Consider the following 13,881-nt stretch of genomic DNA (forward strand, 5'->3'; position numbering starts at 1 on the left):
GGGGGCACTGAGGGAGCCCCGGGGCCGGGCCGTGACGCAGCCGCTTACATAAACCAAGCCCCGCCCCGTGCGCGCTGAGGCGAGGAGGGGGGGGAAGCACCGCGCATGCGCAGAGCCCCCGCTCCCCTCCCTCCCGCTCTCCCGCGGCGGCAAACACACTTCAGAAACGTGAGGGCCGGCGGTCACGTGGGGGCGGCGGCAGCCAATGGGCGGCGCGGGGCGGGGCTGGGGCGGCGGCGGCGGCGCACGGGCAGCGGGCGGCGGCTGGCACGAGGAGAGCGCGCGCGCGGCCGCCGCCTCCCGCTCCCGCGTCCCCGCTCCCGCGCGGGAGATGCGGCCCCGCCGGGCGGCCGCCTCCGCTGGGTCCTAGAGCCCGCCTCCCCCGGGACCCTTCCCCGGTGGCCGGGCCATGAGCTCCCGCTGAGCGCCCTCCCCCCCCCCCCGCCCCGCCGCCCCGGGTCGGGATGGGGGTGAACGCCGTGCACTGGTTCCGCAAGGGGCTGCGGCTCCACGACAACCCGGCGCTGCGGGAGTGCGTGCGGGGAGCCGACACGGTGCGCTGCGTCTACATCCTGGACCCCTGGTTCGCCGGCTCGTCCAACGTGGGCATCAACAGGTGGCGGTGAGTGCCCCGGGGAGACCCCCATGGGGGTGGCTGGGACCCTGTGGGCAGGCACCGCACCGCCCGGCTGCAGGGTCGGGGTTCCCGTGGCTCTGCTGCCCCTCGGGATCCTTTTTGCCAGGTTTTAGGATCCTCGCTGTCAGGTTTGTGACCCCCCCCCCTCTCCCAGGGCATCGCTGTACCGGCACGCTGACATCCCCTTGGGTGCTTCTTTGCACCTCCACTTCTGCTTACAGTCATATTTCTGCCCTTCAGAACAGAAACATTGCAAATTTCAAAAGTTCAGCTTGATGGTTATTCCCTTTTCACCAATAAGACTCATGCAACCAAACAATTTTAAGCTTCCTCCCATACCTGAGGTCCACGATGCACAATTCTTCTGTAGCAACCTTTTATTTTTTAGGTTGTCTTGACAGCAACAATTTGTTTAGAATAACAAGTCCTAAAACTTCAGAGGTCTTTGCGGACAAACTGCTTAAGTTTTAAAAGAATGCAGGCAACTGGAACAAGCCTAAGCACTAAGGAAATCACACGTCTTAAGGATAATTCAGAGGTTTCTGGTGCATTTTGCAGTGGAAACGCTAACTGGTACTAGACCATTTTTGGTTATACGCTCTGAGCGAGTGAACGATGGACAAATGTGAACTTTGATCCTAGCAAGAGGAAGTTCGTGTCTTCAGTGCTGCAACCCCGGTTCTTCAGTGACGACTTGGTGTGATCTCCAGCCAGTGTGATCCTTGAGTGCATTTCTGTCAAATATTTCATGTGCTTTTGCTGGTTTGTTTACTTTAGTGTAGTTCTTGGTGTTCTCGAAGACGGTCCCAGCACTGCGTTATGCATCTGAAGAACACCATCTTCTTTAGCTGGTGGTTAGAAGGGGTGGGGGTTTTTGGTGGAGTTTTTCTGGTTTTGGCTGTCTGTTTTTTTTTTTTTTTTAGAAGAGGGGCATTTTTCTTTCAGCCCTCTTTATTTGTCCCCCCCTCCCTGCCACCACTTCTCTCCCTGTATAAATAGAGTTCTCCAGAGGAGGGTAAATTACAACTGTGCTATCCAAAACACTTCAAACAATCTCCAGGGACCTGAATGCCTTAAGGCACTTGCCGCACATGGATTTGAGTAGAAAATATCATTGCTTTCATAGCCCAGTTTTGTGAGAACATCAATTCCTTCAAGTTTAAAAAAAAAGATCTTAACTTTTATAGAATAACTGGCTCCTGCAGATGTTTCTTAGTGATTTCAATAAATCCCTTATTAAATTAACAGTTAGTAGTTTGGACTGAATCCATTTTAGGTTCCATTTTAGGTTTTAATGAGCTATTTTTAACCAGCGGTAATACACACACGTTCGTAGTATGCAAGCTCAAGGCTTACAGTGCACTTTTTGGGTTGACTGTCTCATTCAGCACTTGTAATTGATGATCAAACGCTATCTTCTTGCTCACTGGATGACTGTGAGCAAGATACTTGCATACATGCCTGTATGGCAGGGTGGTGAATTGGTTAAAAACATGTACTTTTTGAGATTAAGAGCAGAAGCTCCTCAGCATTTGGGACATGAGTCAAATTTGATCTTCTACCGGAGTTTACCGTGATCTTTCCTTAGTTTGAGTGGGTTTACACTGAGAGTTTATGTTCTGCCGAGTTTGTGGTTCCAGTGACCTGGGAAAAACTCATGTCTGTCGGAGTTCAAAGTATGACTAACAGAATGAATGTGAGAAAAGTGGTGTGAGGAGACTAAAACCAGGAGGCTTACCTTGCTAAAAGCAGTGCTGTACCTCTGCGGAGCCACCAATTACGATTCATTTTAAAAATGTGCTTTAAGTCTGGCAAATAGCAACCTTTAATACATAGGTGTTTTCTGATGAACTTTTCTCTTTAAACAGTCATGTAACGCTCATGAGCTAATATTTTTGTGTAATTGTGCTATTGAGCAAGTCTAATTACCAAGCAGTCACATGGCCTTACTGACCTCCTTTCTGCTGGCATTCAGCCTACCTGCTCTAAAATCACGAATGCTACGTAACAAACGCGAGGGCCTTCCTCAGCTTGTTTCATCTTTCTGCCTCTGTTCTGTTTCTTATTGTTCCTTCTCTCAAGCCCTTAAATGAAGGTGACATGCTTTTTCTATAGAATGAGTTTTCCAGTATCATAAAGGATTGCGTGTGAGAATTTGCTCAGTAAAAGTAAGTTGTGATGGAGAAACATGGAGGGGAGATGCTAAATAGAAAATTGCTCATAATTTGTCATTTTCCATTACATTTTTGGCACCAGAAGCATCATGCATCTAACTGTGTCTACAGAATAGGCAAAGAATGTAACTTGCATTCTCTAACAAGTAACCATTACATACTTAAGAAAAAATGTCTGTGAGTACATGTGAAGAGTTCTTCGTATTAAGGAGAACGGGATCTCATGTGAACAGTGTCATGTAGGGGAGGGTTTCCTTTATCCCTGGTTTTAGTACAGAATGGCATTTGATCATAATATATAAAAAGAAATGCAAACATTCCATTAGTTGCTGGATAAGGATTTACTTTGGCTAATTATTTACTTTTTTTAGTTTGTTTTCTTGAGTCTGCATGTATGTTTTTGATACGCCAGTTAAAAGGTTGGCATGCAGCAATGGATTTATCCCGATGGGTAATCTAATCTCGCCAATCCTTGATTTTTCCTTTTTAAATTATTCCTGAAGAGAAGAACTTACATTGGTAAAACGTGAGAAGTAAAATTCATTTCATACCTGGTAGGCTTCCATGAGGATATTGATGTGTTCAACATCCTGCATTTCTGGTCATTGCTGCTGTTATGGCAGGCAGTTCTGGTGATTTAGGAGATGTGATGCTTGTACCTCAAAGTATAATTAAAACTAAAGACTTGAGCAACAGAAAGCATCATCAAAAAGTTTAATTTCCAGGGCAATCACTACAATTCATGGAAATGGAAGCTTGCTTTAAAAATTTAATACTTGGGTATCCTTCTGAGACATCAGCCAAGTTTTACTATTCTGTGCATCTCGTTTTGAAGATGTGCTTATACTTTCAAGTCACATAGGTTGTGGTTTGCCATATAGAGATCTGTCTGATGTGGGATTGCTGAAGCAAGTTTGTCAGTGGAATTATTTTTGAGTGATTTCAGCATTAAACAATACTGTCTTTGTAATTGAGGCAGGCAAAATTTGTGTATTATACTTTGTTAGGTTTGGTGACAAATGCTTGGTGTGGAAAAGGGAAGGCACCAAAATAGTTTTGATGGATATACCTGCTAAAACTTTTAGAGAGCATTCGAAGGATGGCTACAAAGGTGATGAAGGGTCTGAAGGGCAAGATGTATGAGAAGGAGCTGAGGTTCCTTGGTTTGTTCAGCCCCGAGCAGAGCAGGCTGAGGGGAGGCCTCATGGCGGCCTGCAGCTCCCTCACGAGGGGAGCGGAGGGGCAGGCGCTGAGCTCTGCTCTCTGGGGACAGCGACAGGACCCGAGGGAACGGCATGGAGCTGGGACAGGGGAGGGTCAGGCTGGGGGTTAGGGAGAGGGTCTGCACCCAGAGGGTGAGCGGGCACTGGGACAGGCTCCACAGGGCAGGGATCATGGCACTGAGCCTGCCAGAGGTCAAGAAGTGTTTGGGCAGCGCTCTCAGACACATGGGCTGATTTTCGGGCAGTGTTCTGTGAAGCCAGGAGTTAGAGCCAACGAATCCTGTGGATCTCTCCCAACATGGGATATTCTGTGGTTTTATGAGCATCCCTTCAGTTTCGTGTTGTAACACTCAGGGTGAAAATCTCCTCAATTTATGAAATATTCAATATCAAGCCTATCACCTAAAGCATTCGTAGAGATGACAAGGCTCATGGTTCTTCAGATATGAAGCTAGACGTGCAGCAGGTTGGGGAGAAACATTAGTCTCACATATGTTCTCTAGGTACTTTGGGATTTCTTTTATGGGGTAGGTCATCTGTGCTGAGCTCTGAATGCATAGCAGGTCCTCGAGCGAGCCTGTGTTTCTGTGCCCTGTTGCAGACATACCTGTCGTGCCTGTCAGTGACTTGCGTCAACCCCAGTTCAGTGTGCAACTGGGAGAACTTTTGTCCCGCCAGCCCTCTAAATTAAGGATAATTAATCTGTAAATTTCTAAGTCTGTTATTGAAGAGCAGTAACTTACTTTCAGAGGTCACTTATTTAGGTTAGACTTTTATGGTACATACTGTTAGGTATAGGATGCTGGAGGGCTTCCCCAGTCTAAGTAGCCCACGTGAAAGCCTCATCTACCCTAAAAGTGCCCGAAGTTTGGTGATTCCCTCTGTCATTCTTGGTGTTTTACGATCTTGTCCTGTGATTTGCAAAGTACGTCACTGAGCCACGCTGACGTATGTACTCGCAGCGTTAATCCCGCACTGTTGATGAAAGGGCTGGGTCCACCCTCTCGTGATAGCACGAGCACACAGCCCTGTGGCAAGCCAGGTTAGCTCGGCTTGTCCAGAAGGGATGAATCACGGGTTTTGGTGGGATTAAGTTATGCCACGAAAAGGTGGTGGTGGTAGTGGTGAAGGGGCAGGAGGGGAAGGCCACTGGGTGACTTGGCTCCGGGCTGACGTGACCGGGTAACTGTAGCTTGCCCTGTTGGCGTGTGGAGTAACCACTGGGTGTTTTCTGGCGGGTGATTATTGGTTTCTAATGTGGTTTCTCCATTTGTTGACACCCTTTGAAGTTTTATGGTCAAATAAGTGTTGGCCTTTTTACTGTGTTAGGGAAAGGCCTGATTTATTTTTTTTATCGTACTGTCAGAAGGTGAGAAATAACTCTGCTGGCAGAGAAATTACGCTATGCTTGCTGGTTTTCCTTGGTGAAAGGCTTTTATTTCCAGATTCTGTAACGTGTGTGCTATTAAACCGGGCAACAAGTCTGTACTGGCCGGCCAGGGGAGAGCAGGTGGTGCTGTAGACCAAATCTTATATAAAGTGCTCGGTACGTTGTTTTTTTTCCAGGTAGCAGTTGTTACAGGGCAGAACAGTTCCAGTCAGCGCTTACACAATTTGCTTGCTGACCGCAAGAAGGATCTTGAAGGAATCCAATTCCTCAGGTAAAGAAGTTGTGAGGTTTGGTTTGTAAAACCAGGCCTGGTTTTACACCATGACTCCCCAGGTTTGAGGACCGCAAGAAAAGGTCTGGGTAAAATGTTTGAGGTGTGTGAGAGGAGCGTGTGGACTTTGGGACTGAGGCTGAGGGACAAGTGTCTAGAAGAAAGTCCATAGGCTTACTTCTCTCCCTTCTCTTAGGACCAGAAATGTGTTTTCATTTTATTTTTACAGAAATAACAATAAACCACATTCTTTATTTGACTGGGGGAAGTAATCTGCCTGCAGCTGGTGCTGTTACCTCCTCTGGTGACAAAAGGGAGATGGTGACAAACGCCATTGGTGGTTAATGTGAAAACAGCTTTTTTAAGGCAGTCAAGAACACTGATTTTTTTTAATTGATCAATACACGGCAGTATCAGTGAATTCTGCATCAGTTCTTGAAAGCAATTTTCTAATCTTTTTGGTCATTTTTATGTAAGAAAGTGTGTTTTCCTCCAGTTTGTGAAAACGTCTTAATTCCTCCAAACGGCAGATACTCTTGAAACATTTCATTATGCAAATGTTGCAGACAAAGCTGTTTGGTATCGTTCTGCCATCTGAACTGTTTGGTTTATAATCTACAAAATGGAAGCGTTTTATTTTCAAGGAAAGTGGTTCTTTTCCATAGCCTCTCAATTCCTGGCAGGCTTTCAGGTCAGTTATATAACAAGTGATATGAGGAAGGTCAAGCTGCCAGTGAAGTCAGCCATTTTTTTCACTGTAGAAGTTGCACTCAAGTCTGTGATGCATTAATCTGGTATTGAAGGAAACCCCTCACTTTAGGGCATTTTGTTACCTTCCCATAGTGAAATAAAAAGGCAAACGACAGCTTGATTGTGTAAGTAACACGGGAGTATATGGCTTTGTGTTTTGTAGGCTTAGTATGTTGCACATCATGTTTTAGCAGATTTAACAGCAGTGCCTGTGGTTACATCTAGGGAGGGATTTGATTAGTGGGGCAGGAACTTCATGGTATTTTGCTGCAGTACGCTTAGGTTTTCACAACTCTAATTTAAATGTGGAGCAAGGTTAGTTTATTTGTTTCTACGTACTTATGGCTTTCAGGTTCTTTGCAATCTAGGACAACAGGTGAACTATAATTGCAGTGTTCTTCTAACCCCGAAGCCTCCATATATTTTTCAGGTCACCTTTAAGCAGTTGCTTCCACTACTTTGGAGTTCAATGTGCATGTGAATGTTGCTTTTTACAGGGATAAAAGTTTAGTGGGTGAAGGATTGCGTGGAAAGGTCTGGGGAAAATAGGGCAATATTGCAGTCTTCTCTTTTGAGTGTGTAAATGGAGGCACACATCAAAAATCTACATGTATATCTGTATTTTTGGAGCAGTTATAAATCTAGGGGGATACTGATTACTAATGGTGAGATGTTAAAAATCAACACTGTGGCTTTGTTAGTGTAGACAATAGCTGAGCTGCAATGAACCTAGCTTCTTAAAATAAGCACTTTTTTCTTGAACTGTGTACTGGGATTCTTTTTTTTAGTTGTGTTAGTATTCAAAGGGTCTGAAAGGCTATACTGGCTCTATTGAGTAGGAAATAAGGATTTCATAATCTGGCTTCAGAAAGAAATTCAGGTGTCAAAACTGTTGGACGTTAATCTCTTGAAAAGTGCTAACACAACAGGTTTGCTGCAATAGAGTGGAGCCTGGTCAGAGTGCCAGAGAAGGAAGGGATTTCTTCAGCTGAACATTGATCCAGACAGTAACTGTGCTGTAAGTCTAATTCTTGAGATAACAAGCGTGTGATGTCGTTTGCATTTGAGCTTTTGCATTATGCGTTGCTTCCTCCTGTGACATAACTGAAGTAACTTTCTGGGCCTGCTGTGGAAACTTTTTTTTTTGCCCTTGTGGTCCTTGATGGGTAGGAGAGCATTGCCTTTCCTGTTCAGTCATGCATCTGTAACACGTGTTTGTAGGTTAGGCTCTTGCACAGCCACGAAAAGTGAAAGCTGCAAAATTCTTACGCCATGAGTTTAAAATGAAAACAAGAAACATTGGGGGGAAAAAAATCTTTTTAAGCTCAAACAAGGAAGCTATGAAGTATGAATTCAGGTTGTTACTGATTCTTCAGTGATGGAGATGAAATATCTATGGCATGAGCTACTTAGGAACAACTCCTGTCATGAAAACTTAGTTTTGATGGATTTTTCCATCTGCTATCTTTATCATGTTTGCATTTTAAAAGCTTTGTTAGTACATTTATTGTGATTTGCTCTTTTTCTAGGACATGTGGCATGCTCTATGTCCAGGTTAGTTGCTGCAGTTTGGGTTCCATAACCGTTCAGGTGCTGGGAGACAGACCCAAATGTGTGATGTCTCACTCCAAAGTGTGGAATCCATGGCCTGGGACACGTATTCATTTTACAGTAAAGAGCCTGTGCATTTCAGCAGTTTCAGAACTTTGTTTCTTACAGAATCACAGAATTTCTAGGTTGGAAGAGACCTCAAGATCATCGAGTCCAACCTCTGACCTAACACTAACAGTCCCCACTAAACCATATCCCTAAGCTCTACATCTAAACGTCTTTTAAAGACCTCCAGGGATGGTGACTCCACCACTTCCCTGGGCAGCCCATTCCAATGTCTAACAACCATTTTGGTAAAGAAGTTCTTCCTAACATCTAACCTAAAACTCCCCTGGTGCAACTTTAGCCCATTCCCCCTCGTCCTGTCACCAGGCACGTGGGAGAACAGACCAACCCCCACCTCTCTACAGCCTCCTTTAAGGTATCTGTAAAGAGCAATAAGGTCACCCCTGAGCCTCCTTTTCTCCAGGCTGAACAAGCCCAGCTCCCTCAGCCGCTCCTCATAGGACTTGTTCTCCAGACCCCTCACCAGCTTCGTCGCCCTTCTCTGGACCCACTCAATCACCTCGATGTCCTTCTTGTAGCGAGGGGCCCAAAACTGAACACAGTACTCGAGGTGCGGCCTCACCAGAGCCGAGTACAGGGGGACGATCACCTCCCTAGCCCTGCTGGTCACACTGTTTCTGATACAAGCCAGGATGCTGTTGGCCTTCTTGGCCACCTGAGCACACTGCTGGCTCATATTCAGCTGACTGTCCACCATCACTCCCAGGTCCTTCTCTGCCTGGCAGCTTTACAACCACTCATCTCCCAGCCTGTAGCTCTGCTTGGGGTTATTGCGCCCCAGGTGCAGGACCCGGCACTTGACCTTGTTGAACTTCATGCAGTTGACCTCAGCCCATCGGTGCAGCCTATCCAGATCCTCCTGCAGAGACTTCCTACCATCAAGCAGATTGATACACGCACCTACCTTGGTGTCATCTGCGAACTTACTGAGGGTGCACTCAATGCCCTCGTCCAGATCATTGATGAAGATATTAAAGAGGACCGGCCCCAGCACTGAGCCCTGGGGGACGCCACTAGTGACCGGCCTCCAACTGGACTTGACTCCATTTACCTCGACTCTTTGGGCCCGGCTATCCAGCCAGTTTCTAACCCAATGAAGCGTGCGCCAGTCCAAGCCAGGAGCAGCCGGTTTCTTCCTTTGTGCAAATGCTAGCAGTCTACTTACACTGTAGGTAAAGGATAAACTGTGCTGCCTTTGCCTGTTTTGTGGAATACGTCAATGGTGGGAGGAAAACGCAAGTCCTAAGTAAAATGAGGAAGTCAGTTGATTTGCAATGAGTTTGCCCAGTTATTCAGTAAGTCCCAGATAACTGTGAAATTAGCTCCAGATTATGCTTAGCTGTAATTGAGGGAGGGGCAGAAGAATCCTCATGATTCTTGTGGTCATGAAACATGATCACAGTCTGCACAGTCATGATTTTACCATGCACTGAAGATGTGCAACACCATGGCCAGCTTATCTTGGTTTTGCAATCTCTGCACTTCTGAAGTATTGGAGAAGTGCACAGCGAACAGTGGGACTCCAGTTTATAGAGCAGCTGGCATTAAAAATAGTTAATGATTTGTTCTCCAATACATTGGATTAACTTAAGAATAGAGAAATTTTCTTTGCAGTGTTCTCTTGAGTTTCGTCTGAGTTGAAATTTTGACATTTGCTTATAAATTCAGTGGCATTAAATGATTTTTTTCCCTTTTATTTTTCATGTACTTGAGAATAAAGTTTTTCTAGGAGCATTTTTTGTGTCTAGTCAGGTTACAGCGACTGTTTCTTAAAATAGCTATCATAAAGTAGAAATATAGAATAACACAGCTTTTAGCATAGATTGTCTGCTGTTGTTTCCCTTATTCCTCTCATGGGAGAGGCATGACCATAAATTTGTAAACGTGAGACGTGCATTTAAATCAAAATACCTTACAGAATAATTTTTACCATCCGCGTTTCAGGGGGGTCTCTGGATGGGGAGGAGACTGCATTTTGGTTGTAGTCTTTGAGTTCACTACTAAGCAAGATTCATAAAAAAGTTGAAACCATCCAAGTTTTACTGAGGGTGATCAAGCTAAAGGATGTTACCTGAAGCATTTATTTTGTACAGGTTGCCTAGGGATGATTCCTGTGACTTTCTGACAGCATTTTTCGGTAGATGGCAGACTTCATAAGATCTGCTTTACTGTGCTTTATCTGTTTCTTTTTAGATAGTGTAGCTGCTTGCTATTTACTGCTGTTATGCATTATATCCCAAACCTCATGAATGCTGTTTCGTGTGACTTTATAGGTCTTCATTTTCTTTTCTCCAGCACATTCTGTAACTGGTATGACCTGGAAACATTTTCTGACGTGTGTTTTCTTTAGTTCATGGCAAAGTTCATGACTGTTATGTTGATAGTTCAGCTTTCATTGTGGTTCATATTTCCTCTTTTATTCCAAGGCTTTCGTAATCTCAGGAGACCCCTGTAAGAGCTAGTTTTGACCATATACTCATGGCATTTCTCAGTGAGCAGATCTCTTGTCATTTCTGTATTTGACTGAAGTTTCCTTTCTGTAATCCAGTTGCCAAGAAATTTACTGTTAAGTATTTTATTTCAGCTGTGTTGTTTTTCCAAACCATGAAGAAATTCAAGGGCTGGTGAGGATGTGGATCCTCTTCTTCATTACATTTTAGATTTTGGCCCCCCACATTTTTTTTTGTTTTCAAATATAACTCCACCAAACATACTTTCTCACTGCCAGCTCTGAGATTTCATTAGTTTGCCAGAGAAATGTTCTTCAGTGCTGCATTTACTGAGAGTCTTACCAGAGTTCTTTGCTCCTTCTATAGGAGACAGCACAATAGACCTTGCAGTTTTGGCACTGGAGGTCAGGCTTTCGAACTGAGAACTGTTACTAGTGATCAGATGCTGCTCTTGCAGCAGCAGCCTTTCTGGGTCTTATGATTTCACTTTTTTTTTTTTTTTTTCCTACTTCTGCATCTTTCTTCCAGAATCCAACCTTTGCAGATGCTCTGGCTCCTGTTGTACTTCTTGTCCAGCATGCTGGTAAAGTTAAGGAAAAAATCTTTTTTTTTTTTTTTTTTTTTTGCTATTCTTTTTGAAGAGAGTGCGATTTGCAGGGGTATGATCACTAGCTATGATTTGTTCCCAAGTGAAAGCGTGGGGGAAACTTGAAAAGCTTTTCCACTCGCAGTGCCGTGTTGTCATCGGATCCAGTGTTCTTCCATCTCAACTTAGAAATTTTTAAGAAGACTTAAGGTAAAATAGGCTTTGGAGGGATTTGGTGCATGGGCTTTGGTTTTTTGTTTGTTGTATGAACTGTGCCATTAAAACTCAAGTTTTAATTCGGATGGGCTACGTGGTAATGCATAGCTTGCCTTTTGTATTTGTTAGTTTCTCGTGCTGAACTCCTCCAAATTTAACTTGACTGTCTCTTTTCCTTTGCCATAAGGTTAATGGTCATTAATAGCAACAATAAACAGGAAATTCAGAATTTGTCAGCGTTACTTCCTGGGTTGGGGCTGTGCCTCTCTCTGTTCCTGCTGTACTGCTTGTGCAGGGTTAAATGTGGCTTAGAAAAGTATCAGCTTTTCCACTCATTAATAGAGGTTTTTTGTCTTTTGGTGCAGATTTAATATTGTCTAGCCCTCTAATTGATGATAACGTTTATTAGCTTTAGCTTGGCAGCAGTGCCGAACCAGCCTGTTTACAGAGAAGACTGCTGCCAGAGATCGGCGCTGGCAGGGGACACACCGTCCACGGGTGGCTGTTCGTTTTGACGGCTTCCCATTCTATTTTTTGTCTGCTCCCGGTTTTGCACATTGGCTTGGTGCTTTTTGAGCTCGGGGCACGGGTTAGATTTCACTTAACCTTTTGGTAGTTTCCCTGCGAACTGCAGCGCCGAGGAACAGAAACGGTCTGCTGCCTGTAAGTGCTCAGAGGCTTTATCTGTCTTTGTTGGGAATAAAGTTCACCGGCGAGTTATAAATCTTCCCTCAGCCCTTCCGAAGTGAACTAGAATTTCAGTTCCTACTACAAGAGTTGCATGTAACTGGAAAAGTAGGTCATTGTGGCAGGGAGTAGTCCAAACAGCGACCGGTTGCTGCAGCAACGACCTACTTTAAGAAACTATTTTTGTTGATTCATATTGAAACCTTCTTACAAACGGTATAAGGAAATGGTCGGGCTGTGAGCAAGGTAGTAAGGAAAGCTGCAGTGTCTGAAGACCTCTCGTTTCTTTAACCCCTCCTTGGTCTTGCCCCCTCACCTTGAAGTTTGGGGATTAAAGCAAATGCCGTTTGTTTTCCTGCAGTTTGACCTCTAACGGGGAGGCTCTGCATAGCAGTAATACCTGCCAGCGGGGACTGAGCACGGGGCTGGTTCAGAGGCTGCAAACGCTCCTCTATCACTTTCATCTATAGAAATAGCTTTATAGCAAAAAAAACTATATCTATATACTTATAGCTGCTTAAAAAAGAGTATCTATTCTGGAATGCCAGTGCTTTGTCTGCTTGGTGTCCTACTGCTCCTGTTGTTAACTGCTTTGTCTTCAACCAAGGTTACCCACCCACCTGCAGGAAGGTGGGCTTGGGGTGGCCTGTCCCACATCCCCCCCCCATTTTTGTCTTCTAGCTTGCCGTGCTCCCTTCTGCATCTTCTGTGGTGCTGTCGAGTCTGCTTCTGGCACAAGCAAGCTGGAAAAAATGTGTTGATTGTCTGGGGAATGTTGTTTTCCAGCTGCCTACCTTTATTCTTTAAACAGTGAAAGAAAAAAATCTGTGATAGTGGTGGTCTTTGGTAATTTCTTATTTTCTGAAAGGAATGGGTAGACAGGTAAAACACGTATGTGTATATATATATATATAAGTAGTTCTTAAAGGTTTCATTCTTCAGAAAATCATTTCTGAACTACTCTTACTTCAGAGATGAGTGAGCATCACTTTTTACCGTGTAGTACAGTTCAGTGGAACTCTACAATAACTTCATTTGGATTAATTAAATTCGGTTGCTTTGAGTGAGGTGTTTTATGTTGGTCCTTGACCTTGGTGTTGGTCCTGCCCTTCACTGAACTGCTGCTGTTGTGGCAGATGAAGAGAGTCTGTTTATCTGGAGGTTATTTGATCTGTGTTTTTTTTTTCTCTCCCCAGCTATTATGCCTTGAACCAGCTACACTTCAGTTTCTAGACCAGGGCTTCCAGTACTGAGCTCGAGGCATCTTTTCTGTCAGCTTCAGGCTTCGGCCTGGAAGTCCCTGGCAGGGTGAGGCCAGCCACCACCTCCGTTACTGCTCACAGGCTAAGAAAGCTGGGACGAGGAACAGTATTTCTGGACTGACACAGCTTCATAAGCAAAGCTGCCTCAGTTATTGGGGGATTTTGATTTTTCTTAAAAACGTGATTCTTTCTAAATGTGTGTTTTCTTAAAAATGTGAGATTTTTCTCTGTTTTTACCTTGTATTCAGATATAAGTGGCTAATTTCAGTTTTGAAGGACCAGTTCAGAGGCTTTTGGCCTTCTTGGCTCCTGAGACTAGCAGTGGGAGGTTAGGGTGATGCTGAATGTCGGGTCAACGTAAGGCCAGCACCACAGAGATGAAATCCAGTCAGTTTTCATGAACACTTTAAGGAATACCTTCAGATATCTTCTCTTCTATGCATGTAACTGATGTTTGGCATCAGAGAAACCAGGGGCCTTGGAATTGTACCACAGGGACCTGCAATTCATACAGTGTAGTTGAGAAATGTTTCTTTCACCCAGTGTCTCTTTTCCTGC

The 13,881-nt window shown here is 44.6% G+C and overlaps 1 protein-coding gene across 1 annotated transcript in view; it reads left to right on the forward strand.

The window, feature by feature from the left end:
• The first annotated feature begins 217 nt into the window (after positions 1 to 217).
• Positions 218 to 13,881, forward strand: part of CRY1 (cryptochrome circadian regulator 1) — a 38,310-nt gene continuing 24,646 nt past the window's right edge. The window contains exon 1 of the mRNA XM_068664613.1: positions 218 to 622. Within this exon, the coding sequence (XP_068520714.1) occupies positions 465 to 622 (158 nt within the window). The 5' untranslated portion in view covers positions 218 to 464. The remainder of the gene's footprint in view (positions 623 to 13,881) is intronic.

The sequence above is a fragment of the Anas acuta genome, chromosome 1 (assembly GCF_963932015.1).
Source record: "Anas acuta chromosome 1, bAnaAcu1.1, whole genome shotgun sequence".
Lineage (NCBI taxonomy): Eukaryota > Metazoa > Chordata > Aves > Anseriformes > Anatidae > Anas > Anas acuta.